The sequence below is a fragment of the Anomaloglossus baeobatrachus genome, chromosome 6 (genome assembly GCF_048569485.1).
Source record: "Anomaloglossus baeobatrachus isolate aAnoBae1 chromosome 6, aAnoBae1.hap1, whole genome shotgun sequence".
Classification (NCBI taxonomy): domain Eukaryota; kingdom Metazoa; phylum Chordata; class Amphibia; order Anura; family Aromobatidae; genus Anomaloglossus; species Anomaloglossus baeobatrachus.
Genome location: NC_134358.1, coordinates 556,422,065 through 556,449,349, shown reverse-complemented (window position 1 = coordinate 556,449,349; position 27,285 = coordinate 556,422,065). Strand labels below are relative to the sequence as shown.

At 43.1% G+C, this 27,285-nt stretch overlaps 1 protein-coding gene across 1 annotated transcript in view; it reads right to left on the bottom strand.

The window, feature by feature from the left end:
• Nucleotides 1–27,285, bottom strand: part of PHF14 (PHD finger protein 14) — a 322,056-nt gene that overhangs the window by 132,626 nt on the left and 162,145 nt on the right. Inside the window, exons 16-17 of the mRNA XM_075316872.1 lie at nucleotides 26,799–26,855; nucleotides 26,595–26,719 (exon numbers count right to left, since the gene is read on the bottom strand). Coding sequence (XP_075172987.1) covers nucleotides 26,595–26,719; nucleotides 26,799–26,855 — 182 coding nt within the window. The remainder of the gene's footprint in view (nucleotides 1–26,594; nucleotides 26,720–26,798; nucleotides 26,856–27,285) is intronic.

Genomic DNA, 27,285 nt, shown 5'->3' with positions numbered 1-27,285 from the left:
AGTAGTTATATTCTTGTGTATAAGGAGCAGTATTATAGTAGTTATATTCTTGTACATAGGGAGCAGTATTATAGTAGTTATATTCTTGTACATAGAGGACAGTACTATAGTAGTTATATTCTTGTACATAGGGGCACTATTATAGTAGTTATATTCTTGTACATAGGACAGTATTATAGTAGTTATATTCCTGTACATGGAGGGCAGTATTATAGTAGTTATATTCTTGTACATAGGGAGCAGTATTATAGAAGTTATATTCTTGTACATAGGGGGCAGTATTATAGTAGTTATATTCTTGTACATAGGAGCAGTATTATAGTAGTTATATTCTTGTACATAGGGTTCAGTATTATAGTAGTTAAAATTCTTGTACATAGGAGCAGTATTATAGTAGGTATATTCTTGTACATAGGGGGCAGTATTATAGTAGTTCTATTCTTGTACATAGGGGGCAGTATTATAGTAATTATATTCTTGTACATAGGAGCAGTATTATAGTAGTTATATTCTTGTACATAGGAGCAGTATTATAGTAGTTATATTCTTGTACATAGGGGCAGTATTATAGTAGTTATATTCTTGTACATAGGGGGCAGTATTATAGTAGTTATATTCTTGTACATAGGAGCAGTATTATAGTAGTTAAAATTCTTGTACATAGGAGCAGTATTATAGTAGTTCTATTCTTGTACATAGGGGGCAGTATTATAGTAGTTATATTCTTGTACATAGGGGCAGTATTATAGTAGTTATATTCTTGTACATAGGAGCAGTATTATAGTAGCTATATTCTTGTGCATAGGGGCAGTATTATATTAGTTATATTCTTGTACATAGGAGCAGTATTATAGTAGTTATATTCTTGTACATAGGGGCAGTATTATAGTAGCTATATTCTTGTGCATAGGGGCAGTATTATAGTAGTTATATTCTTGTACATAGGAGCAGTATTATAGTAGTTATATTCTTGTACATAGGGGGCAGTATTATAGCAGTTATATCCCTGTACATAGAGGACAGTACTATAGTAGTTATATTCTTGTACATAGGAGCAGTATTATAGTAGTTATATTCTTGTGTATAAGGAGCAGTATTATAGTAGTTATATTCTTGTACATAGGGAGCAGTATTATAGTAGTTATATTCTTGTACATAGAGGACAGTACTATAGTAGTTATATTCTTGTACATAGGGGCACTATTATAGTAGTTATATTCTTGTACATAGGACAGTATTATAGTAGTTATATTCCTGTACATGGAGGGCAGTATTATAGTAGTTATATTCTTGTACATAGGGAGCAGTATTATAGAAGTTATATTCTTGTACATAGGGGGCAGTATTATAGTAGTTATATTCTTGTACATAGGAGCAGTATTATAGTAGTTATATTCTTGTACATAGGGTTCAGTATTATAGTAGTTAAAATTCTTGTACATAGGAGCAGTATTATAGTAGGTATATTCTTGTACATAGGGGCAGTATTATAGTAGTTATATTCTTGTACATAGGGGCAGTATTATAGTAGTTATATTCTTGTACATAGGGGGCAGTATTATAGTAGTTATATTCTTGTACATAGGAGCAGTATTATAGTAGTTAAAATTCTTGTACATAGGAGCAGTATTATAGTAGTTCTATTCTTGTACATAGGGGGCAGTATTATAGTAGTTATATTCTTGTACATAGGGGCAGTATTATAGTAGTTATATTCTTGTACATAGGAGCAGTATTATAGTAGCTATATTCTTGTGCATAGGGGCAGTATTATATTAGTTATATTCTTGTACATAGGAGCAGTATTATAGTAGTTATATTCTTGTACATAGGGGCAGTATTATAGTAGCTATATTCTTGTGCATAGGGGCAGTATTATAGTAGTTATATTCTTGTACATAGGGGCAGTATTATAGTAGTTATATTCTTGTACATAGGGGCAGTATTATAGTAGTTATATTCTTGTACATAGGGGGCAGTATTATAGCAGTTATATCCCTGTACATAAAATGTACATATTCTGATAATCTGTGTTGCTCATTACTAAACACAGTAGAATAAAAATTATTTATTTAAGAAAAGCAATGGCCTCATATTCCTCACTGCAATTTGGGAACAATATACATATATAGATATCATCAATAATGTAATTTTGCACAGCAGTGTCGGGAGAAGTCGTCTTGTCTAGATCCAGTGGAGATGAGGCACATTTAGCCGGCGATTAATATGATCGCATTGTGTTCCTCGCATTTATTGCTCTTGATTAAATGTGATTTTGAATAACATCTTTAATATAACGCCGCCGTGAAAACCACTGCGGGAAATCGCGGCGCGCGGCTGATAAAGAGAGGTTGCTATTTCCATCCAAGGATAACAAAGGAACACATTGCTTTTGACTCTCGCCGGCTCCTGTCACTTTCCAGTGGATTCAAGTACAGCAAGTCATCAATTGCCAGACAAACCGGGGAAAGAGACATTATTTATTAGGACAAGTCTGACAAGGCATTTATCCGCTATTTTCTAACAATGCACATATCAAACATTCTTGATGAGTGTGGGGAAACTGAACAAGAAAATGGAGAGCTTTGTCATTCTAAGTAGCAAACTAATCAATTACGCTCTTCCTAACTGGATGGAGGTGGGGAGAGGGGGACGCGGGGAGCGAAGATTCATGACCGGCTTTATTCTGATTTACCTGGATAAAACAGGCCTCCAGGACAACTTGGCTCTCTTAGATTGCAGAATTGCTTTGGATAAGTTACTTTGTAAATTCGGTCTTTTTCTGGTAGCCTTCAGAGCGGAATTCAAAATTCTACTGCCAGCCACCTGGAATCTGTCAACACTGCGCTGACAGACACACCCACGACTTCCAAGCAAGCATTAGCCACTTTGTAGAAAACACCACTAGAGAGACTTGGTTGTGCTTTAAGCTGCCCATAAACCTCGTAAAGCTGGCAGAAAAGGACGGCACGTTTCTGGCGCACACTGCAGTGTCGAGCATGCATTGCGCGTAAGCGTCGCGTAAGTACGGCACGGGGACCGCGCGTAAGCACAGCACGGGGACCGCGCGTAAGAACGGCACGGGGACAGCGCGTAAGCACGGCACGGGGACCGCGCGGAAGCACGACCCAAGGACCGTGCGGAAGCAGTGCACAAGGACCGCGTGGAAGCAGCGAACAAAGCCTGGACTGAAGCATGGCACAAGGACCGCACGGAAGCAGCGCACAAGGACCGCGCGAAAGCATGGCACACGGACCGCGCAAAAGCACGGCACAAGGAGCGCGCGAAAGCACGGCACAAGGAGCGCGCGGAAGCACGGCACAAGGAGCGCGCGGAAGCACGGCACAAGGAGCGCGCGGAAGCACGGCACAAGGAGCGCGCGGAAGCACGGCACAAGGAGCGCGCGGAAGCACGGCACAAGGAGCGCGCGGAAGCACGGCACAAGGACCGCGCGGAAGCACGGCACAAGGACCGCGCGGAAGCACGGCACAAGGATCGCTCGGAAGCACGGCACAAGGACCGCACGGAAGTACGGCACAAGGACCGCACGGAAGCACGGCACAAGGACCGCACGGAAGCACGGCACAAGGACCGCACAGAAGCACGGCACAAGGACCGCACGGAAGCACGGCACAAGGACCGCACGGAAGCACGGCACAAGGACCGCACGGAAGCACGGCACAAGGACCGCACTTCAGTGCTACAAAGCAACCAAACAATCATGACAGTGATCGTATACTGTGCACCAGTAGCCAAAGAACATGACAGCCAGCACAATGGCTTAGAAAAGCAGCAAGTTGCCCGGAAGGAGGATCACAATGGGTTCACAGCAATTTGCTCGCGGTATAGTTCCTTATTTATGGCTTCTTATACCCGCGCAGCAATGTTTCCGAAGCACAAAGTCCTAAACTTTGCAGTCGGCAGGGGACGTTGATAAAGTTCAGCATTGTCATGCACTGTGTGTCCCCGAACTGACGAGGGAGAAGAAAAAAACATTATCAAATTAATTAGCCAGGAAAAAAAAAAATCAAAAACTTCCTCTCCATAGGTCAATCCAATCTTCCCTTTTAATCATCAATAATAATGGTCTTTTAAGTTGGTGAGATAAGCGGAGCGGCTTTATCACTAGAGCAGGGACATAATTAAGCCAAGAGTAGCTGTGTGATAAAATCAATAAGATAAAATGCACTCATAAATTGATTTGTAGCACTGGCATGTAAGAAAAGCCGCGTGTACAACAAACAAGGGCTGTGTCTGCCTTCTGGGGTCTTTATTTCGTGCGTGTTCTGATCGGACCTTCCTGCACCCGCAGTAATGTCCCCATCCACAGCAGAGATACATTCATTCAGCGCTGCATGAACGGATATTATTGGGGTCCCTTAAAAATGTCCTACACTGCTCCCCAAACAGTAGAGGACCGCAAAGTATACACACCGAGGTCAGAAGGTACAGCTTATCAGTCTTCTTCTGCCACTTTTTGGACCAATTTGTAGATTTTTTTTGCTTTTTTCTTTTTTTTTTTTTTTTTTAAAAAAAAAACATCTTTCTATTATGTTTATGCCAGAATTGAGCTTTTTTTGTGTTGGTTGGTTATTTTTTTTACCCCGTAATGAATAGAGGTATTTCCCTGCACATATCAGAGGTAGACAAGAGAGGGTCAATGGAAAAAAGCTGATGAGAGAGTGCACAGATGAAAAAAAAGAGTAAAGAGAGTGACCTGGAAGAAAAAGGTGACGGGAGAGGGCCCGGTGGGGAGGAAAGAGAGAGAGGGCCCGGTGGGGAGGAAAGAGAGAGAGGGCCCGGTGGGGAGGAAAGAGAGAGAGGGCCCGGTGGGGAGGAGAGAGAGGGCCCGGTGGGGAGGAAAGAGAGAGAGGGCCCGGTGGGGAGGAAAGAGAGGGCCCGGTGGGGAGGAAAGAAAGAGAGGGCCCGGTGGGGAGGAAAGAAAGAGAGGGCCCGGTGGGGAGGAAAGAGAGAGAGGGCCCGGTGGGGAGGAAAGAGAGAGAGGGCCCGGTGGGGAGGAAAGAGAGAGAGGGCCCGGTGGGGAGGAAAGAGAGAGAGGGCCCGGTGGGGAGGAGAGAGAGAGGGGGCCCGGAGGGGAGGAAAGAGAGAGAGAGGGCCCGGTGGGGAGGAAAGAGAGAGGGCCCGGTGGGGAGGAAAGAGAGAGAGGGCCCGGTGGGGAGGAAAGAGAGAGAGGGCCCGGTGGGGAGGAAAGAGAGAGAGGGCCCGGTGGGTAGGAAAGAGAGAGGGGGCCCGGTGGGGAGGAAAGAGAGAGGGGGCCCGGTGGGGAGGAAAGAGAGAGGGGGCCCAGTGGGGAAGAAAGAGAGAGGGGGCCCGGTGGGGAAGAAAGAGAGAGGGCCCGGTGGGGAAGAAAGAGAGAGAGCCTGATGGGGACGAAAGAGAGAGGGCCTGGTGGCGATGAAAAAGAGAGGGCATGTTGGGGACAGACGAGACAGGCTTAGGGACTTGGGTTATGGATCAGAAAAGGTGGCTGGGGAAACAAGGGGATGATGGACAGGTGGACGTGAGGGGGAGTGAATGGGGGTGCACATGTGTACGAGATGGGGGACGGACAGATGGATGAGGGGTATTATGGAAAAGCAGACGAAAGCGGGAGCAAGAGGAGGGGATAGGTGGACGAGACAGGGCCTGGGGCAAAGGCTGACAGGACAGGGTCTAGACTCTAGAGGGAAAGCACAGGCAGATGAGAGAGGGCCCAAAGAAGGAGGACAAACAGGTAAGAGAGTATGGAGTGTGAGGACAGGCGGATGAGAAAGGGCCTGGAGCGGGGAGGACAATCAAAGAAAGAAGGGACGTGGGGGAGGGACAGGTGGAAAAGAGATGGATCGGAGAGGGGCAGGTTGTCGAGAAATGGCTTGGGGTGGGGGCAGATGAGAGATGGTCCAGGGGTAGAGGCAGACAAAAAAGGGCTTAGGAGGGACAGGCAGATGAGACGGGACCTGAACGGAAAGACAGGCAGATGAGAGAATGCCCGGGGGGTAAGGGGGCAAGAGGACCATAAAGGGAGTGGGGAATAGGAGGGGACAATTGACAAGGGAGGGTTCTGAGAGGGGCAGGTTGACGAAAAAGGGCCGAAGGGGGGATGGCAGCGGGATGAGTAGTGGCCCGGGTGTAGGTGGATGAGACAGGGCCTGGAGAGAAGGAAAGGCAGATGACTGAGAGCCTGTGGAGGAGAGAGAGGCTGATGAGAGAGGATCTAGGATGGTGGCCCGGGAGGGGGGTACAGGCGGACAAGAGGGGAGAGGAGGTAAGGCAGAGGATGGAGGAAGAGGGAGAATAGGAGGGGGAAGGGTGACAAAAGAGGACAGAGGGGTGGGGGGTGCGGGAGAGCTGCGGGCAAGTTGACAAGAAAATACCCAGGGGAAGGCAGGTAGATAAGAGAGGGCCCGGGGAGGGTATGGGCGTAAGAAGGCTTATGAAAGAGGGCTAAAGGCTAAGGGGTGGGATGATAGAGGGCTTGAATGAGACACGAGAGATTTAGAGACAACAGGGAAAATGAGAAACAACAGAGGACAGGAAGAATGCATAGATCAAGACAGTGAGACCGGAGAGCAGGCACAGCCTTCCATAGATGGTGCATCTCCGTAAACACTATCCCCCCCCCATAACAGCGGTCCCCACAATCAGAACTGGGGGAGTTTAACACTTCATGTGGGTAACCAAAGTAGCACCTGACAAACTTTTGTTTACACGGTGTCGGGGGTGAAGATAAAGCTCAGCGTCATGCAGGAGCAGGAATCGCGAGGAGTCTACCTTACAATACCTTCTCCAGCGCGGAGGACAAATTACCTAAATCAACGCAGCAGCTCACTGCTCACAATTAGAAGTTTGCAAAGCAGTAATTTCTTTAATTATCCATTCTGTGAAAGCATTTAAAATCCCCATGAAAAACAGATTTTCTTCGATAATCATAACATTTGTTTTTTGTGAAGGCAATGACATGTGAAGGTTATACTACCCCGAGGAAAGAATGTGAACCCCGCAGCAAGGCAATAAAGCTGAGAGAGGCCAGGTATAGAAGACCAAGCACATGTATTGAATATGGAATGATTTCAGCTTCTCTCGGGAACCATAAAGAACTGGTGCTGAGTATCGAGTCTGGTGGTGAGCTACACCTCAGCACAGGAGTCTCACCAGCTCCCCCATAATGATCACATGGAAGCTCGGTGAGCCGAATGTTAATGCGTTTGGGACAGTGGATGGCTGAATGATCGTTTGGGGTTCATACAATTCTGACATAGAGCAATTTGAACTCGAGCACATCCACCTATTCGGAAAATGTTGACCCCTTGGCCCCAGTTGTACACTCAAAGCTGAATGACAGGGGCTACAAGATCAAAGTCAACAAGCAAGACCACCTCTTCATGTAGACTGTTCCTGTATGTAGTGTCACATACCTACTATTAATACTAGAGGTAGTGGCCTGAAAGATGAGGTGACAAAAAAATTGAAAAACTAAAGATGTCGAACCAAACTATCTGGTTTTGCTCCACAGTTCGGTCAGATGTGACCGACTCGGAGTCTCCATCTGCCAAATAGAATCTCCATCTGCCAAATAGAATCTCCAGTAGGAATCAAGTTGAGGTTTTCTGTTCAGCCACTGTTTTTCGGTGAATGCCCTGGTACACTTTTCCATCACTGAGACAGAACTACCATGGCTAAACGAATATTGGTAAATGTGGTCCGCCCAGTCAAGAAGATAAAAGGAGGTCACCTCGCCTCAAAGTCTATCATGGAAGATCAAACACAAGGCACTCCCGAAATAAAGCCCCGGGGATGTCCCACTATCAACCCTCCTGATTAGAGATTAGCGGACCTGTTGAAGTTCGGTTTGGTGGGCTCAGCTGGACTTTTGAAAAAGTTCAATTTGGGAGCCGGACTTGACCTGAACCCCCCCCCCAATGGAAGTTACTAATTGGGCAGTTCTGGTCTCTGCCCATTTGCAGCCAGCCATAAACAGATAACCTCGGGGGCAAGTGGACATGGTTTTTCCATTTTTTTTCTTTAGTGCATACTACATCCGATCAAGCGGTTACCCCCAGTCCGAACCAATCAAACACCACATTTGGCTCACACTGGGCTGACACCGAGTGTACCTGACCATAACGATGCTTGCGAGTGTGGTTTACATACATAAAGTACCAGATCTCCAAACTCGATTTTTTTGGGGTAAAGGCTGTGTTCGGTAAGAACACCGAACCTTGGGTTCGCTCATCTCTACTCCCGATTTGATCACATATTACAAGGCAAGAAGGAAGGGATTCATTTGCTACCCCAAATGCCACCAGAAGCCCAACAATTGTCATTGACCGATGAATCCCTCCATATCACCAAGAGACAGATCAACGTCACCAACTAATGGTTCTAAGATCACTTTCCAGGGTGATGGGATAGGGTTTTTGCACTTTTCTTTGGTGTACACTACATCCGATCAAGCTGCTGTTACCCCCAGTCTGAAACAATCAAACACTACAAGTGGCTGAGCACCAAGCGTACCCGAGCACAGCGTTGCTCGCAAAAGTGGTTTTCATATGTAAAAGCACCCGATTTCCGAACTCGATTTTTATGGTAAAGTCTAAGTTCGGTAAGAACACCGAACCTCGGATTCACTCATATCTACTCCCGATTTGATTGCATATTACAAGGCAAGAAGGAAGTGATTCATTTTCTCCCCCAAATGCCACCAGAAGACCCACAGATGCTACCCAACAATTGTCATTGACCGATGAATCCCTCCATACCACAAAGGGACGGATCAACGTTACCAACTAATGGTTCCAAGATCACTTCCCAGGGTGATGGGACAGGGTTTTCCCACTTTTGTTTGGTGCACACTACATCCGATCATGCGGTTGTTACTCCCAGTCCTAACCTATCAAACACCACAAGCGGCTCACACTGGGCTGAGCACAGCGATGCTCACAAGAGTGGTTTGCATACGTATTGCTCCCGATTTCCGAACTCGATTTTTTGGTAAGATATGTGTTCAGTGCAAACACCAAACCTCGGGATCGCTCATTTCTACTCCCGATTTGATGGCATATTACAAGGCAAGAAGGAAGTCATTCATGTGTTCCCCCAAACGCCACCAGATGCCACCCAACAATTGTCATTGACCGATGAATCCCTCCATACCACCAAGGGATGATCAACATCTCCAACGTGGGGTTCTCCGTACCGTCATCATCCACGCTCTTCCCACATTTGCAATCCAACTGTTGGTTAAGACATGACGTTGGCTTCTGGACAGCGGAACATTTTTTATATTTTTTTTCCTGCTTTCATTTTTACTTACCACTTTAACGGTATTTTACCAATCTCAGTCTTGGCCATCACTTATGTCCTTTTTATGGAGGACACACCTGCATACTGTATCTCTGGTCCGATGCTGACTGTAATCTTGGGGCGCACGGCATTCTTCCAGTCGAGGAAATAAAACACCTGCTACAATTACATCTTGGTAGGATAATTATCGCTAACGCCTTAAAATAACATCTAAGAACAAAAGCCTTCAGATCTGAAACGCACGCTTGATTCTTAGTTCTTTGCAGATGTGCAAAGGGGGAACAAACATGGTAACTGTATGCAAAAAAAAAAAAAGGAAACCATAAACTGGTTTACAATATTCAACAAGGGGAAAAAAAGGCGTTTTGATAAGCGCACAAGTGCAGCATTAGAAATATGCAAATTGTCCGCCTTTGGTTGGCGCATTGTTTCCTCCGCGCACGGAGCTCGTGTTGCCACTGGTGTTTTTAGATTCCTGTTGGCTCACTTATCTCTATTTCACAGCGAGAAATATTACAAGCTGTTTCCGTGTGTTCTGAGCGAGCGCAGCCTCTCTCTATGCAAATAGGGACCAAAGCAAAACAAGATTTCGCCTTCATCTATGACATAATATTAAATGTTTTTGTACGCCGTCCGGTATCTGAAAGGGACAGCCACGGCGACTGCGGCTATTAGACTCTCGGATTGTGTCTGCAAGAGAAGCCACTTCAAGGTTCATAAGGAAGAAGTGAGAGTCTTATCAGTCAGAGATGAAGCATGGCAGCGTCTATACATGCATTACAAATATGGTACGAGTATATACCCACATATCAACTATCATATGCAAACCGCCTACTACCGTAGCAGTTATATCCTTGTACATAGGGAGCGGTATTATAGTAGTTATATTCTTGTACATAGAGGCAGTATTATAGTAGCTATATTCTTGTACATAAGGGCAGTATTATAGTAGTTATATTCTTGTACATAGGGGCAGTATTATAGTAGTTATATTCTTGTACATAGGAGAAGTATTATAGTAGTTATATTCTTGTACATAGGGGCAGTATTATAGTAGTTATATTCTTGTACATAGATAGCAGTATTATAGTAGTTATATTCTTGTACATAGGGGCAGTATTATAGTAGTTATATTCTTGTACATAGGGGCAGTATTATAGTAGTTATATTCTTGTATATAGGGGCAGTATTATAGTAGTTATATTCTTGTACATAGGGAGCAGTATTATAGTAGTTATATTCTTGTATATAGGGGCAGTATTATAGTAGTTATATTCTTGTATATAGTAGCAGTATTATAGTAGTTATATTCTTGTACATAGATAGCAGTATTATAGTAGTTATATTCTTGTACATAGGGCAGTATTATAGTAGTTATATTCTTGTACATAGGGGCAGTATTATAGTAGCTATATTCTTGTACATAGGGGCAGTATTATAGTAGTTATATTCTTCTACATAGAGGGTAGCATTATAGTAGTTATATTCTTGCACATACGGGGCAGCATTATAGTAGTTATTCTTGTATATAGGGGGCAGTATTATAGTAGTTATATTCTTGCACATAGGTGCAGTATTATAGTAGTTATATTCTTGTATATAGGGGGCAGTATTATAGTAGTTATATTCTTGTACATAGGAGCAGTATTATAGTAGTTATATTCTTGTATATAGGGGGCAGTAGTATTATAGTGGTTATATTTTTGTACATAGGGCAGTATTATAGTAACTATATCCTTGTACATAGGGGCAGTATTATAGTAGCTATATTCTTGCACATAGGAGCAGTATTATAGTAGTTATATCCTTGTAAATAGGGGCAGTATCATAGTAGTTATATTCTTGTATATAGGGGCAGTATTATAGTGGTTATATTCTTGTACATAGGGGGCAGTATTATAGTGGTTATATTTTTATACATAGGACAGTATTATAGTAGTTATATCCTTGTACATAGGGGCAGTATTATAGTAGTTATATCCTTGTACATAGGGGCAGTATTATAGTAGTTATTTTCTTATACAAAAAAATATCATACTTGTGGCCGATTGCATATGTTCCAGCCACTTTGCCCGTATAAGACACTTCTCTCCCTATGGCCCTGCGTGTAGCATAACAGGAATGTGCCTGTGAGCAGCTGATCCGCAGCCTCTTCCTGTGACTACTTGTCTCTGCAATCAGTGCTCAGGGCTGGAGACATCGAACTGATACAGAATCTGTATACAGCCAGTAGCAGACATGACTTTACTATCTGGGCCAGTGGTTTACGGCATTATCTGAAGACAAAGTCAGCGAAAATGCTGAATCTGAGCCCTGCTACCTCTGATCTGCGCATCCGCTCTAATACTCGGAGAACATATTCCAGCGTTTTGGATATTTCTCGGCATGTTAATACCGCATATAGTACTTGCTAAATATACGGCTTTAATTAACCGTTATTCAATGCTCAAACAAACCTCGACAGATACGCGGACGATTTCCACCCCGCCCCCTCCCGTCCCCTCGGACAGTGATGGACGACGTTTCTGCGGATTAACCATTTCCCCAAAATTTTCAAAAACCTGCACTGCTTTTCAGTGCGGCCTCCTCGATAGATATTAATGCCGGCCGGGTTTTATGTATTCCTTCTCCATAACAATTTATCCTTTAGTCAGTGACCTTTCGGGGGGCTGAGCTCCACCAGTACATCGCTCTCCTTCCCAGTAATGCGCCTCGACAAATGACAAGTGTCGCGCCGTATATATCTCATGACTGCGCTCTCTGTAAATTTTAATTAGAAAGGATGCTTCACTGATTTAGATTTCTCCCTAGTATGCAATTACTGCGGAGGAACAACATAAATTAAAACCTAAAAAGAAATGTATTCCCGCTGTACGATGTGCGCAGTCATTTTCTGACTCCTTCCCCAGTCACACCTACATTCAGCTGTGCCATCCAAACCACGAGACGCAGCACACTCACCACTTATTGTCTTCAACCAACGCTATGCTACCTGCACCACTGCGCCTGGTGCACCGACGTGGCTAGAGATAGTACTCGTAACTAGTGATGAGCGGGCACTACCATGCTCTGGTGCTCGGTACTCGTAACTAGTGATGAGCGGGCACTACCATGCTCAGGTGCTCAGTACTGGTAACTAGTGATGAGCGGGCACTACCATGCTCAGGTGCTCAGTACTCGTAACTAGTGATGAGCGGGCACTACCATGGTCGGGTGCTCAGTACTGGTAACTAGTGATGAGCGGGCACTACCATGCTCAGGTGCTCAGTACTGGTAACTAGTGATGAGCGGGCACTACCATGCTCAGGTGCTCAGTACTGGTAACTAGTGATGAGCGGGCATTACCATGCTCGGGTGCTCAGTACTCGTAACTAGTGATGAGCGGGCACTACCATGCTCGGGTGCTCAGTACTGGTAACTAGTGATGAGCGGGCACTACCATGCTCGGGTGCTCAGTACTGGTAACTAGTGATGAGCGGGCACTACCATGCTCGGGTGCTCTGTACTGGTAACTAGTGATGAGCGGGCACTACCATGCTCGGGTGCTCAGTACTGGTAACTAGTGATGAGCGGGCACTACCATGCTCAGGTGCTTAGTACTCGTAACTAGTGATGAGCGGGCACTACCATGCACTGCACCTGTAAAGAGCAGTCAGACATTTGTACGGGCACGATTCCAGTTCAGGGTATACTGGAAGTCAGTTGGGGACTCGAACAGATCTTTAGAAAAATGCTGAAGTTCCCCATTGACGTGCATTATTTTCAGTACTTGAGTTTAGCTTGTTTGAGCTTGCAACATCTTGTTACGAGTACTGACCACCCGAGCATGGTAGTGCCCGCTCATCACTAGTTACGAGTACTGAGCACCCGAGCATGGTAGTGCCCGCTCATCACTAGTTACCAGTACTGAGCACTCAAGCATGGTAGTGCCCGCTCATCACTAGTTACCAGTACTGAGCACTTGAGCATGGTAGTGCCCGCTCATCACTAGTTACCAGTACTGAGCACTTGAGCATGGTAGTGTCCGCTCATCACTAGTTACCAGTACTGAGCACTTGAGCATGGTAGTGCCCGCTCATCACTAGTTACCAGTACTGAGCACCCGAGCATGGTAGTGCCCACTCATCACTAGTTACCAGTACTGAGCACCCAAGCATGGTAGTGCCCGCTCATCACTAGTTACGAGTACTGAGCACTTGAGCATGGTAGTGCCCACTCATCACTAGTTACGAGTACTGAGCACCCGAGCATGGTAGTGTCCAGTCATCACTAGTTACCAGTACTGAGCACCTGAGCATGGTAGTGCCCGCTCATCACTAGTTACGAGTACTGAGCACCCGAGCATGGTAGTGCCCGCTCATCACTACATTTAACCAATTCCATCTATCATGGGTTATACCCATCATCCAAATTATTGAGGTGCAACTATCAGGAAGAAATACATTGGTTTTGTCAGTCGCACATGTGCCATGGCCCTCAATTCATTACCTATGAGAATGACTGGTAGGAGTGGAAGCTGCAGGCGTGACACACAGCGCTGCTCAACTCCTTTTGGATGCGGTCTTGTGACCAGTGAAGAACGAAGGACACAAAACCTCTGTTCCTGATCGGTGGTGGTCCCAAGGGTGAATGTACGGGTGGTAAAGGAGTAATCCACCCTGCCGAAACACTCATCAATCCACCGGATATATTATAACTGCTAGGTCAGTGGTGGTTCCATTGAAGGAATCCCTACCCTTCACCAGGACAGGGCTTTTGTTTTCCCGCGCCCCACTGCTTTTTAGATTGCTCCCAGAAACATCAAAGTCACTGACAATACCGAAGAAAGCCAAGAGCTGACCTTAACTATGATCATAGATGATAACTAGAAATGCGCATGCGCGACCTGCAAAAACCATTAAACGCCTTTTGGGTGAGAAAAACACTAAACATAGAAAAAAAAGTCCCCCATTCTGTTAGTCTGTGTGGAGGGGCTGAGGAATGGGACCAAAACGATCTAGCAATTATAACTGTTCCACAGGATACGTCATTACTATCCGATCAGTGATAATTCGGCAGTTTGGATCCTTAGATTTCACATTTTTTGACCTCAAGACCAAAGCCAGCTAGGCAGTGACAAAGATGGCCAACTGAGCTCGACTAATATCACTACCCTCATAGGTGACCCTGCGCATGCGCAACCTGTCAAAACACAACACTTATTTTGGCTGTGAAAAATTTTGGGAAAAAAGTCCTCGTCTTGCTTTTGACTTTTGCCAACTGGTGGAAATTCCAAAAGTGGAAGTTGTACTGATTGAACAACTACTTAATGGATAGGAATTAATGTTTGTAAACTGGATAATGCCCTCTTCAGTTGAACGCAACTGTGAATGCGCTGCAGATGTGTAAATGTGAATGACGCCATATAAACATGTGACCGCTTTAGCCAATCGCAGGCTTTATTACCGTTGCTGGCAAATACAGGACAAGATGGCAGAAGCCAGTGGCCGGGTCTAGTAGCCACATAGATGTACGGGTTCATCAAGCAAGAAAGATCGACGGGGAACCCATGAGCGTCAGTGATGAAGCAACAAGGAATGGTTGGGCCGAAGTTTGACAACTCCTTACAAGATATAACGTATTTTTTGGATTATGAGACAAACTTTTCCTCCCAAAAAATTGGGAAAAAAATGAGGGGAGCATTTTTAAAATCCGAATGTAGCTTACAAGGAGACATCGTAAAGGGGTAGCAGGAGGCAGGGGCAATGTCCCGGGTGCTGTGAGCTGCGGGCGCCCTGGACTGCTGTGCTGCGGACGCCCTGGACTGCTGTGCTGCGGACGCTATGAACTGCTGCGCTGCGGGTGTCCTGGGCTGCTGCGCTGCGGGTGTCCTGGGCTGCTGCACTGCGGGTGTCCTGAGCTGCTGTGCTGCGCACGCCCCTGAACTGCTGTGCTGCGCACGCCCTGAACTGCTGTGCTGCGGGTCTCCTGATCTGCTGCGCTGCGGGTCTCCTGGTCTGCTGCGCTGCGGGTGTCCTGAGCTGCTGTGCTGCGCACGCCCTGAACTGCTGCGCTGCGCACGCCCCTGAACTGCTGCGCTGCGCACGCCCCTGAACTGCTGCGCTGCGCACGCCCCTGAACTGCTGTGCTGCGCACGCCCCTGAACTGCTGTGCTGCGCACGCCCCTGAACTGCTGTGCTGCGCACGCCCTGAACTGCTGTGCTGCGCACGCCCTGAACTGCTGTGCTGCGCACGCCCTGAACTGCTGCGCACGCCCTGAACTGCTGCGCACGCCCTGAACTGCTGTGCTGCGCACGCCCTGAACTGCTGTGCTGCGCACGCCCTGAACTGCTGTGCTGCGGACGCCCTGAACTGCTGTGCTGCGGACGCCCTGAACTGCTGTGCTGCGCACGCCCTGAACTGCTGTGCTGCGCACGCCCTGAACTGCTGTGCTGCGCACGCCCTGAACTGCTGTGCTGCGGACGCCCTGGACTGCTGCGCTGCGGACGCCTTGGACTGCTGCGCTGTGGACGCCCTGCACTGCTATGCTGTAGGAGGGGAGGCAGGGGCCATGTCAGCGATGCGTGCTTCAAATAATGGCGCTAGGAGTCAGCACATGCGCAGATGGGGCTCTCGATCTCATTTGCGCACGCACCGCCTCCGGCCCATTGATCTCCCAGCAGAGGACTTATGGAAAATGGTGCCTGGAGGTGGCGCGTGCACAGATGGGAACGGTGCATGTCATTGAGCCGAGAGAGCAATCGGTGCACATCCCGACTCTGGGCGCCATTTATTTGAAGACCGCACCGCCGACATGGCCCCTGCCTCACCGCCCGCAGCACAGCAGTCAATGGCGCCCGCAGCACCGAAGCCCACCGCGCCCGCAGCAGCGAAGCCCACCGCGCCCGCAGCACAGCACAGCGCCTGCAGCCCGACAGTTTCTTGGTGTTTGCCTACCTTACAGTGCCTGCAGCGAGATTCTGGGCCCCACTCCGCACTGCCCGCAGCATCGCCCTGCTCTACCTTCGCCCCACCGCCCCGGCCTCCTGTGACCCCACTCCGTCACTACTGCTGCAGTCACACTGGTAAGACCCCACCGGATTATAACATGGACCCCAATTTTTATTATTTTTTTTATACCTTTTATTTCTCTCTAAATTTGGGGTGCGTCTTATAAACTGAAAAATACCATAAATAATAAAATAATTATAAATTAAAGTACAAATGTATATATAAAAAAAGAAATGTATAAATCAAATAAAAATATTTTAACTGAAGTTGCCATTTATCTTTTATTATTTTTTTACCCCAATTTTTTTTTTTTTTTTTTTTTTTTTTAAGAGATAAAAGTACAGAAAAACAAAATGCCAGCATTAAATCACAGCGCGGCTCTTCATGTCTAGACTGCAGCCGGAAAGGTTAGGGCTTCTTCCAGCTCATCCCGTCCCGTGGTTAGAGGCGCATCTCTCCGCAGAACGGTTCACGGAGCCCCGCTGACTGCCGCTCTCCCCGGACTTAATGTGGCAGCTGACGGATGACGGCATTTTGAGGAAACCGCAGAGCGGTAATTTCGCCGGCTATCTGGGCGAAAGCAATTCTATGATTCAGGATAACGGCTGTGTTTATGAGGACGGGGAGAAGCCGGACGCCGGCTCCCGCTTTGTTTAGGGCGATCGGTTTAGGAAATGTGTTTGATAGGAAAAAAAACAGAGCCGCAAAAGATGGATGCAAAGTGTATGAGTGGTCACCGCAAACACCGGCCGTAGATCACTGCACGCAACGTCTTCTAGTGTTCCCCTTTTTCTTTTCCGGATCCTATATACTGTATCTACTATTATCTGTTATCAGACATGTTGTGCATCTATCAGGACCATTAACACTTACATCACAAGCTCCATAAGAGCTTAACTGAGAACAGGACAATGTTTTCTATATGTAATATATTGATAAGGTTCAACATACAAATATACTGGTTTAATCTTACTTTTTTTTTCTTTTCTTTTTCCTATATCTTACATTTATCAGTTATTGCTATCTGGTATCAGCCATGATGTGTAATTAGGATACCTCCAAGCTGATTTGCATCTTGTACAAGAATATAACTACTATAATACTGCCCCTATGTACAAGAATATAACTACTATAATACTGCCCCTATGTACAAGAATATAACTACTATAATACTGCCCCCTATGTACAAGAATATAACTACTATAATACTGCTCCTATGTACAAGAATATAACTACTATAATACTGCCCCTATGTACAAGAATATAAATACTATAATACTGCCCCTATGTACAAGAATATAACTACTATAATACTGCACCTATGTACAAGAATATAACTACTATAATACTGCCCCTATGTACAAGAATATAACTACTATAATACTGCCCCTATGTACAAGAATATTACTACTATAATACTGCTCCTATGTACAAGAATATGACTACTATAATACTGCACCTACAAGAATATAACTACTATAATACAGCCCCTATGTACAAGAATATAACTACTATAATACTGCCCCTATGTACAACAATATTACTACTATAATACTGCTCCTATGTACAAGAATATAACTACTATAATACTGCCCCCTATGTGCAAGAATATAACTACTGTAATACTGCCTCTATTTACAAGAATATAACTACTATAATACTGCCCCTATGTACAAGACTATAACTACTATAATACTGCTCCTATGTACAAGAATTTAACGACTATAATACTGCCCCCTATGTACAAGAATATAACTACTATAATACTGCACCTATGTACAAGAATATAACTACTATAATACTGCCCCTATGTACAAGAATATAACTACTATAATACTGCCCCTATGTACAAGACTATAACTACTATAATACTGCCCCCTATGTACAAGAATATTACTACTATAATACTGCCCCTATGTACAAGAATATAACTACTATAATACTGCCCCTATGTACAAGAATATAACTACTATAATACTGCCCCTATATACAAGAATATAACTACTATAATACTATCCCCTATGTACAAGAATATAACTACTATAATACTGCTCCTATGTACAAGAATATAACTACTATAATACTGCCCCTATATACAAGAATATAACTACTATAATACTGCCCCCTATGTACAAGAATATAACTACTATAATACTGCACCTATGTACAAGAATATAACTACTATAATACTGCCCCCTATGTACAACAATATAACTACTATAATACTGCCCCTATGTACAAGAATATAACTACTATAATACTGCTCCTATGTACAAGAATATAACTACTATAATACTGCCCCTATGTACAAGAATATAACTACTATAATACTGCTCCTATATACAAGACTATAACTACTATAATACTGCCCCCTATGTACAAGAATATTACTACTATAATACTGCACCTATGTACAAGAATATAACTACTATAATACTGCCCCCTATGTACAAGAATATTACTACTATAATACTGCTCCTATGTACAAGAATATAACTACTATAATACTGCACCTATGTACAAGAATATAACTACTATAATACTGCTCCTATGTACAAGAATATAACTACTATAATACTGCCCCTATGTACAAGAATATAACTACTATAATACTGCTCCTATATACAAGACTATAACTACTATAATACTGCCCCCTATGTACAAGAATATTACTACTATAATACTGCACCTATGTACAAGAATATAACTACTATAATACTGCCCCTATGTACAAGAATATTACTACTATAATACTGCCCCTATATACAAGAATATAACTACTATAATACTGCCCCCTATGTGCAAGAATATAACTACTGTAATACTGCCTCTATTTACAAGAATATAACTACTATAATACTGCCCCCTATGTACAAGACTATAACTACTATAATACTGCTCCTATGTACAAGAATTTAACTACTATAATACTGCCCCCTATGTACAAGAATATAACTACTATAATACTGCACCTATGTACAAGAATATAACTACTATAATACTGCCCCTATGTACAAGAATATAACTACTATAATACTGCCCCTATGTACAAGACTATAACTACTATAATACTGCCCCCTATGTACAAGAATATTACTACTATAATACTGCCCCTATGTACAAGAATATAACTACTATAATACTGCCCCTATGTACAAGAATATAACTACTATAATACTGCTCCTATGTACAAGAATATAACTACTATAATACTGCCCCTATATACAAGAATATAACTACTATAATACTGCCCCCTATGTACAAGAATATAACTACTATAATACTGCACCTATGTACAAGAATATAACTACTATAATACTGCCCCCTATGTACAACAATATAACTACTATAATACTGCCCCTATGTACAAGAATATAACTACTATAATACTGCTCCTATGTACAAGAATATAACTACTATAATACTGCCCCTATGTACAAGAATATAACTACTATAATACTGCTCCTATATACAAGACTATAACTACTATAATACTGCCCCCTATGTACAAGAATATTACTACTATAATACTGCACCTATGTACAAGAATATAACTACTATAATACTGCCCCCTATGTACAAGAATATAACTACTATAATACTGCCCCTATGTACAAGACTATAACTACTATAATACTGCTCCTATGTACAAGAATATAACTACTATAATACTGCTCCTATGTACAAGAATATAACTACTATAATACTGCCCCTATGTACAAGAATATAACTACTATAATACTGCCCCTATGTACAAGACTATAACTACTATAATACTGCCCCCTATGTACAAGATTACTACTATAATACTGCACCTATGTACAAGAATATAACTACTATAATACTGCCCCCTATGTACAAGAATATAACTACTATAATACTGCCCCTATGTACAAGAATATAACTACTATAATACTGCCCCTATGTACAAGAATATAAATACTATAATACTGCCCCTATGTACAAGAATATAACTACTATAATACTGCCCCTATGTACAAGAATATAACTACTATAATACTGCCCCTATGTACAAGAATATAACTACTATAATACTGCTCATATGTACAAGAATATACCGTAACTACTATAATACTGCTCCTATGTACAAGAATATAACTACTATAATACTGCCCCTATGTACAAGAATATAACTACTATAATACTGCCCCTATGTACAAGAATATAACTACTATAATACTGCCCCCTATGTACCAGAATATAACTACTATAATACTGCCCCCTATGTACCAGAATATAACTACTATAATACTGCCTCCTATGTACAAGAATATAACTACTATAATACTGCCCTCTATGAACAAGAATATAACTACTATAATACTGCTCCTATGTACAAGAATATAACTACTATTATACTGCTCCTATGTACAAGAATATAACTACTATAATACTGCTCCTATGTACAAGACTATAACTACTATAGTACTGCTCCTATGTACAAGAATATAACTACTATAATACTGTCCCTATGTAGAAGAATATAACTACTATAATACTGCCCTCTATGAACAAGAATATAACTACTATAATACTGCTCCTATGTACAAGAATATAGCTACTATAATACTGCCTCTATGTACAAGACTATAACTACTATAATACTGCCCCTATATACAAGAATATAACTATAATACTGCTCCTATGTACAAGAATATAACTACTATAATACTGCTCCTATATACAGGAATATAACTACTATAATACTGCTCCTATGTACAAGAATATAACTACTATAATACTGCCCCTATGTACAAGAATATAACTACTATAATACTGCCCCTATGTACAAGAATATAACTACTATAATACTGCTCATATGTACAAGAATATACCGTAACTACTATAATACTGCTCCTATGTACAAGAATATAACTACTATAATACTGCCCCTATGTACAAGAATATAACTACTATAATACTGCCCCTATGTACAAGAATATAACTACTATAATACTGCCCCCTATGTACCAGAATATAACTACTATAATACTGCCCCCTATGTACCAGAATATAACTACTATAATACTGCCTCCTATGTACAAGAATATAACTACTATAATACTGCCCTCTATGAACAAGAATATAACTACTATAATACTGCTCCTATGTACAAGAATATAACTACTATTATACTGCTCCTATGTACAAGAATATAACTACTATAATACTGCTCCTATGTACAAGACTATAACTACTATAGTACTGCTCCTATGTACAAGAATATAACTACTATAATACTGCCCTCTATGAACAAGAATATAACTACTATAATACTGCTCCTATGTACAAGAATATAGCTACTATAATACTGCCTCTATGTACAAGACTATAACTACTATAATACTGCCCCTATATACAAGAATATAACTATAATACTGCTCCTATGTACAAGAATATAACTACTATAATACTGCTCCTATGTGCAAGAATATAACTACTATAATACTGCTCCTATGTACAAGAATATAACTACTATAATACTGCCCCCTATGTACAAGAATATAACTACTATAATACAAGAATATAACTACTATAATACTGCCCCTATATACAAGAATATAACTGCTATACATATTATCATGATTCATTTTGTGCAGTAACTCTTCGGCCAGCACCGGTTTTCTTGCACCAGGCGGCTTGAGGTGGTAAATCACACAGAGCTATCCATTAATTACACGTGATGTGGAGCATATGTGAGACACAAATGGCTTCTAATTATTGAAAACTGACACATCAATTACAGAATCGCAGAAATCTCATCATTACAAGTGAAATATGTGAGCGCTGACAAGGATGCCGCCAATGAATCCGCCATGTATTCCCTAAGGGTCAATCACTAAATGAATGAATGACCCCGGTCAATAAGGCCCAGGGGGGATTACAAGACAAGTATGAAAGCCTTTGTTGAGATCTAAGGAAGAGTAAATGAAAGGAAATGACAACAATGCGCTACTCCAAACTCCATCAGGATCAATTAGACCTTGCTTAATCAAACAAATTTTGCCAATTTTTTGGTGTAAAACTGCTTGAAATGTCACAAAATATTTGGACAGCCAAAAATTGTAAAAAAAAAAAAAAAAAAAAAAAAATTGCAATATTTTAAAGCCATTCCAGGCCAGGTATCATTAACTTTTTAAAAAGTGGGTGAAGTCAAAAGAGCCGAAGTCCACCCCTACATAACGCCAAATTGGATAAATCAGGGACAATGACTTCGTATTTTATGTTCTCCCTGTTACTTTTTGGCATAATTAATAACTGCAAGTGCATGAAAGTTTGTAGTGTGTCTCATTAGGGTGATTTTTCCTTTGTCGCCCTATGGTTACTAAAAAAAAATAAAAAAAATAAAAAAAAAAAAAGAAAAAGAAAAGGGCTTTTAGTAACAGTTATGGAAAGTGAAAAAAGGGGTAGGAGGGGGATGATGCTGCAGGCTGAAATTTACTGTGAGTTCCCTGCTGTGAGAGGGGAAAACGAGCTGTTCCAGCTACAAAGAAGGGAGAGGGAACCTTCTCTGTACACTTATAAATTTATATTTACAAAAATAAGTGGGGAGTAGGAGGAGGATGATGATGCTGCAGGCTGAACTTTTCTGTGAGTTCCATGCTGTGAGAGGGGAGAAGGAGCAGTTCCAGCTGCAAATAAGGGGGAGGGAACCTACTCCGTACACTTATAAATTTATGTTTACAAAAAAAAAGTGGGGAGTGAGGGTAGGAGAAGGATGATGCTGCAGGCTGAACTTTTCTGTGAGTTCCATTGCTGTGAGAGGGGAGAAGGAGCTGTTCCAGCTGCAAGTAAGGGGGAGGGAACCCACTTCGTACACTTATAAATTTATATTTAAAAAAAAAAAAATAGTGGGGCGTAGGGGTAGGAGGGGGATGTTGCTGCATGTTCAACTTTTCTGTGAGATCCATGCTATGAGAGGGGAAAAGGAGCTGTTCCAACTCCAAAGAAGGGAAAGGGAACCTTCTCTGTACACTTATATTTACAAAAAAAAAGTTGGGAGTGGGGGTAGGAGGGGGATGATGCTACAGGCTGAAGATTTCTGCAAGATACATTTTGTCAGAGGAGACAAGGAGCTGTTCCAGCTCCAAAGAAGGGAGAGGGAACCTACTTTGTTCACTTGTAGATTTATATTTACAAAAAAAAATGGGGCGTGGGGATAGGAGGGGGATGATGCTGCATGTTCAACTTTTATGTGAGATCCATGCCGTGAGAGGGGAAAAGGAGCTGTTCCAGCTCCAAAGAAGGGGGAGGGAACCTACTCTGTACACTTATAAATTTATATTTACAAAAAAAGTGGGGAGTGGGGGTAGGAGGGGGATGATGCTGCAGGCTGAACTTTTCTGCAAGATTCATTTTGTCAGAGGGGAGAAGGAGCTGTTCCACCTCCAAAGAAGGGAGAGGAAACGTACTTTGTTCACTAGTAGATTTATATTGACAAAAAAAAAAAAGTGGAGAGTGAGGGTAGGAGGGGGATGATTCTGCATGTTCAACTATTCTGCGAGATCCATGCTGTGAGAGGGGAGAAGGAGCTGTTCCAACTCCAAAGAAGGGGGAGGGAGCTTACTCTGTTCACTTATAGATTGATATTTACAAAACCAACAACAAAAAACAGAGAAGGAAAGAAAATACTGAACTATCCTTTCTACAGTTGCATAAATACCTAAAGACCTTGCAAACACAGCGATTGTATAAACTACGTCCGGAGTGGTACCAGAGGGTGCCGAATGGGAAAAGTCAAATGAGCACATAGGAAAAGTTTTCTATTGTATCCACGGATGTAAGGGATCCCTGCTCTAGTGAGGGTCTCAGCCCACCACTGAAAAGGTTTATGACCGAAAAGTCTCTTTAACCCCTTGTTGAACAAGCAATTTTTCATTTTTTTGTGTGTCTTCTCTCTTTACCCCCTCTTCCAAAAGCCATAACTCTGCTTTCCGTTCTATATAACCATATGAGGGCCCGATATATGCGGCTGGGGTTCAAGACATGAATTACACCATTCACTTCACCACATAATGTACAAACTGTAACTATTTTATATATATATATATATATTGCAATCACAAATTCTTTGGTATTATTACCTTCATATATTTTGCTTGCAATGAAAAAACACAAAAGAGAATGAAACATAAATCAAAATCATTGATCATTTCACACAAAACTCCAAAAATGGCCCGGACAAAAGTATTAGCACCCTTAGCCTAATACTTGGTTGCACAACCTTTAGCCAAAATAACTGCGCACAACCACTTCCGGTAACCATCAATGAGTTTCTTACAACGCTCTGCTGGAATTTTAGACCATTCTTCTTTGGCAAACTGCTCCAGGTCCCTGAGATGTGAAGGGGCCTTCTCCAAACTGCCATTGTGAGATCTCTCCACAGGTGTTCTATGGGGTTCAGGTCTGGACTCATTGCTGGCCACTTTAGTAGTCTCCAGTGCTTTCTCTCAAACCCTTTTCTAGTGCTTTTTGAAGTGTGTTTTGGGTCATTGTCCTGCTGGAAGACCCATGACCTCTGAGGTAGACCCAGCTTTCTTACACTCATGCTGCAACAATTGTTGGTAGTCTTCAGACTTCATAATGCCATGCACACAGTCAAGCAGTCTAAAGGCAGCAAAGCAACCCGAAAACATCAGGGAACCTCCGCCATGTTTGACTGTAGGGACCGTGTTCTTTTCTTTGAATGCCTCTTTTTTTTCCTGTAAACTCTATGTTGATGGCTTTTCCCCAAAAGCTCTACTTTTGTCTCATCTGACCAGAGAACATTCTTCCAAAACGTTTTAGGCTTTCTCAGGTAAGTTTTGGTAAACTCCAGCCTGGCTTTTTTATGTCTCGGGGTAAGAAGTGGGGTCTTCCTGGGTATCCTACCATACAGTCCCTTTTCATTCAGACGCTGACGGATAGTATGGGTTGACACTGTTGTACCCTCGGACTGCAGGGCAGCTTGAACTTGTTTGGATGTTAGTCGAGGTTCTTTATCCACCATCCGCACAATCTTGCGTTGAAATCTCTCGTCAATTTTTCTTTTCCTTCCACATCTAGGGAGGTTAGCCACAGTGCCATGGGCTTTACACTTCTTGATGACACTGCGCACCGTAGACACAGGAACTTTCAGGTCTTTGGAGATGGACTTGTAGCCTTGAGATTGCTCATGCTTCCTTACAATTTGGATTCTCAAGTCCTCAGACAGTTCTTTGGTCTTCTTTCTTTTCTCCATGCTCAATGTGGTGCACACAAGGACACAGGACAGAGGCTGAGTCAACTTTACTCCATGTCACCTGCTGTAAGTGTGATTTATTATTGACAACGCCTGTTAGGTGCCACAGGTAAGTTACAGGGGCTGTTATTACACAAATTACAGAAGCATCACAGGATTTTTCAAACAGTGCCAATACTTTTGTCCACCCCCTTTTTTATGTTTGGTGTGGAATTATATCCAATTTGGCTTTATGACAAAAGTTTTTTATTTTTTTTTCATTTAAGACAAATTAAATGAAGATAATAATACCAAAGAATTTGTGATTGCAATCATTTCCAGGAAGAAACTGAGTATTCTCTGACAGAATTGCAGGGGTGCCAATACTTTTGGCCAGCACTGTATGTGTGTGTGTGTATCTGTAGCCACCTTTTGCTTTGATTACTGCTTTGCACACTCTTGGCATTCTCTTGATGAGCTTCAAGAGGTAGTAGGAGATGATACTGGGGTGGAGAAACGCCAATTGGAAGCCAGACCTCCTCCTTTTCCCCCCAAACATCAGTGCCACACATGTCAAATGAACAAAACTTCCCATAGACCCTCCACTACCTTATGGAAAGCCTTTGTAGAAGAGTGGAGGACCCCAACGCCATATTGGCACCGTGGCTTTGGAATGGGATACCTAACAAGCTCAAGTGGACCTCCAGAAAGCAAACACAGCCCCCGCATTGTGACTGGGTAGAAGACCAAGAGCGGTACCTGACTGGCTGCTACAGCTACAAACGGGACCCCCAACGCCATATTGGCACCGTGGCTTTGGGATTTGATACCCAACAAGCTCAAGTGGACGTCATCGTCAGGTATGCACATAGTGAGAGTTGCCCCCGCATTGTGACTGGGTAGAAGACCAAGCGCGGTACCTGACTGGCTGCTACAGCTACAAACGGGACCCCCAACGCCATATTGGCACCGTGGCTTTGGGATTTGATACCCAACAAGCTCAAGTGGACGTCATCGTCAGGTATGCACATAGTGAGAGTTGCCCCCGCATTGTGACTGGGTAGAAGACCAAGCGCGGTACCTGACGAGGTTTTCATTGTCCCCGACGCCTTTACAGGACGCACATTCGGTTCTCGGGTCCTCCGATTTTAGCCTTTTATTTAAAGGCATCGACAGTCGTCTTCTCCTCTCCCGCTGCGACCGCTCCTGATATAACCAGAGAGACAGGTGAGAAAAATCACATCGCCTTCCACCAGTCGCCTACAAAAACCTTCGGAACCCTGACCTCCGGCTTGTCATCTTCCAGCAGGTAGCTTCTCTTTCTCTTCTGACCTCGGGTTCTCTGAAACAAAAAAAAAACAAAAAAAAACCCCAAAAATTAAAGTTTGCAATTATTCAGAAAACAAAATAATCGCTGCATATTTTATATGTACTTTGCGGTTTAATTGTGTAATAATCTCAAGATTGGCTTGACAGTCCCTTAGACAATGATTGGTGCGGTGTTGCGCATGCGCGGCAATCACTCAACGAAAACCCCACTTCGGGGTGCAGAATCCAGATGACTCCATACACAGAGCTTTATAATGGAAACCACAGCACAGTGACAGATCCTATAGACATCAACAGCTCCTGATGGACCCTATTGACATGCGCTGCACAGAATGCAGCGGTGTTTTTGGTGTGAAAGGCAATGGCACTGTCAACAGAGACCCCCAGTTCTGACTGCAGTGTGAACAAAGCCTTGTACCTAATGCCAGAAGTCAGCAAACATC